Genomic DNA, 2,981 nt, shown 5'->3' with positions numbered 1-2,981 from the left:
GGCTTTTAATTATTGGTCTACATTTTACTTTAAGGAAATAAATAATCATCTACAAGTGGCATATGTTTCTCATGTTGGCCTATAAAAGTTTGTTATTTAAAACCCTGAAAACATTTTCCCACAGAACCAATATTATACACAGTGGTTAGGTTCCTTTGGTTAGCATATAATGTTTATCCATTTATCCACTCCAACAACTATTAATTGAGCACTTCTTTGTGCCAGGAACTAACTGTTCTACTACTAGAGATACAATAGTAAACAAAATAGACAAAAAACCCTCTGTCCTCAAGGATCTTATATCCATGTGCTCAAACAGAAAAAAAGTAAATAAAATATATAGAATGCTAGATGGTGATATATGCTATGGTGAAAAACAAAGTTGGGGAGAGGGACAGAGAATGGGGAGAGTATAATTTTAACCAATTATTAGTAAAATTTATTTGTATCTGTTCCAAAAAGGATTTAAGATAGATATTACTTATAGAACCTAAGTATTACAAATAAAATAACAATGCTTATATAAGGAAAGACTTTCAACTGAGGAGCTTTATAAAAGCACACTTCCTTTCCCACAGTGGTAGGAGAGGTGGAGAACTGCTCAGGCTCTAAATCACTTAACAAATGAGCTATCAAAGCCTGAGGCAGGTTCCCCAAGAAGGCAGTGGCTAGAAAAGGTAAGAGGCTGAAAGCAGTAACGGAAATCCCAGGAAGAAAGAAATGAGAAGCCAAGAAGGAAAGCACACTTCTTGCTGATGATATGAACCCATGGACAGGCAGTCCCCTTAATCAACCACTTCCTAGCCAGCTTTTCTTTCTACAATTGTAACTGTTTCTGACCAAGATAGCTTTCCTATTTGGCATACAATGTTATATAACTTTCCCTCATTATTCTATCCCCCCCAAAATATTTAAAATTTAGGGCTTTTCTAACAACTTTAATGACAGAAAAAGATTCCTTTTTATCCCTACCTGTACCATTATAACTCATAGCAAAGGAATGTAGTTAGCAAGTAAAGTACTCTGGCTCTCTCATATTTTACCTTAATAACTGGGATAGAGACCAGGATCTGGGGTGAAATGCAAGAAGAAACAATCGGAACAAGGTTTCAAAAAGCATTCCTAACACCACAGTAATGACTGGACAAGGAAAGACAACCAGTTTAGTCTTCTATAGTTTGTACACAACCACTTCTACTACCTTAGAGCACGTAGCACAAACTAAGCTGAGAGAAACAGAAGGGAGTAACAAAAGTAAGTCCTCTCTAAAGCCACCGGCTTATATAGATAGCTGGGATGATAGCCAGGTAAGGAATGAGCATATAAATTAAGCCTGTCCATAATAACTTCAGTTTTTATTTCTTCATATGAAAAAGGGCCTTCTTATTAATTTCACCTGAAAAAAGCAAGAGTTTTAGTTAGTGAGTGCTAATTTTTTTTGTAATTACACTGATATTTTCAAGAAATAAAACAGTTCCTCACTCAGGTGGTGACTATCAAATATATTTCCAGGAATTTTTAAAATGAAATACAACATATTTATACTCAAAATTTCATAAAGTCTCATGTTTAAAGATAAGCAGCAACATACAATCAAAAGAAAGCATCAGCAGAAAGATGTTAGCCAAAAACAATTACCTTTATGGCTGTGTGTTTGTTTTCATCTTCCATCCATAGATCCTGTTCATAATAATATAAGCCATCATTGATAACTTTAGCAAGTTCAGATGTAATTTTTGCCCGAGACATGTGGTTGCCTGTTCGATCTCCTCCAGGATGTTTTCTCATATAAGGTGGTGTCTGAGTCACAATCAAAATCTTGTTTAAATCTTGGTCATCGATTTCATAATCTGAATCATTATCAGACCAATCAGTAAATGTGTTTCTTCGTCCTTCTATTTGTTCCATCTCCTCATCAAATACAAAATCAAGTTCTTCTTGTTCTGGTTCTTCTGAAGGACATAGTTGATTTGATGCCTCTTCAGGTACAGGCACTGATTCCTGAAAGAAGAAATTGGTATTTTATATAAAAATTTGTCTTTCATTTTCAAAATAAATGTCATATAACAGTGTTAAAAGTAAGCAATATCAAGCTTGTATGCTCAATGACTAGTTTAGCAGCCAAATTGTAAAAGACAATCAAGTCAGTATTATTCTGGCCCAGTAATTATAAAGTAATTGCTAAAGACCACGTTAAACTTAAGACTAAAGAAAAACCCAAAGCTGAATAAAGGAAGGATTAAAGACTCCTTTAGAGTTAGAATGGTCCTCAGATCATCCACTACATCGCATTGACTCATTTTACTGATGAGAAAACAAAGGCCTAGGCCTAGAGATGTGAAATTTGCCTATGATTTCAGAATTAAGACTGGAATCAATATCTTCTGATCTTCAGAGTCAATGATCTTCCCTAGTCTGAACCCTTTTTTACCTTACAATGATAATACCTTAGTTTCTTAGGTAAATCCCTCTGCCCCATTCTCATTCCCATTCTATTTGGCCCAGTTTTCATGTCAAATTCTCCCTAATACTCACTGAATTTTTAAATTTCCACCTCTCCTATAGAACTTAAAATAGCTACTGGCTTACATAACAAGTCTATACTTTTAAATCCTAGATCCTCTAACATTTATCCTAATCTAAACTGCCAGCACAAGGAAATCATTTCTCCTTGCTGTCACCTTCACTTGCCATCCTCTGACCTAGCTTTATCCTTCAGTTCATACTACCCTACATCTAGTACAAAACAATTCCTTCCTTCCAGAATTCCTATTCATGTAGACCTAAATCCAGTCAGTCAGTTGATAATTCTCTGGGTGCTTCCACTAATCCAGGCACTGTTGTAGGCAGAGGTATACAGCAATAAATTTAACAACAACTCTGCCCTGATGGAGCTAACATTCTAGTAAATGGAATGCTGCCTATGATGTTTTTGCTAAAAAAAGACAAGTTGTAAAACGCTGTGAATATATATATATATA

The 2,981-nt window shown here is 35.1% G+C and overlaps 1 protein-coding gene across 2 annotated transcripts in view; it reads right to left on the bottom strand.

Annotated features, from left to right (window-relative positions):
- Positions 1–1,588: 1,588 nt before the first annotated feature.
- LARP1B (La ribonucleoprotein domain family, member 1B) overlaps positions 1,589–2,981 on the bottom strand; it is a 54,729-nt gene continuing 53,336 nt past the window's right edge. For both annotated transcript variants that reach the window (XM_012643299.1, XM_012643300.1), the window contains one exon: positions 1,589–2,001. In XM_012643299.1, coding sequence (XP_012498753.1) covers positions 1,621–2,001 — 381 coding nt within the window. In that variant the 3' untranslated portion in view covers positions 1,589–1,620. The remainder of the gene's footprint in view (positions 2,002–2,981) is intronic.

The sequence above is a fragment of the Propithecus coquereli genome, unplaced genomic scaffold (assembly GCF_000956105.1).
Source record: "Propithecus coquereli isolate 6110/MARCELLA unplaced genomic scaffold, Pcoq_1.0 Scaffold195, whole genome shotgun sequence".
Lineage (NCBI taxonomy): Eukaryota > Metazoa > Chordata > Mammalia > Primates > Indriidae > Propithecus > Propithecus coquereli.
The sequence above is the reverse complement of the archived record's forward strand: the minus strand, read 5'-3'. Positions and strand labels throughout refer to the sequence as shown.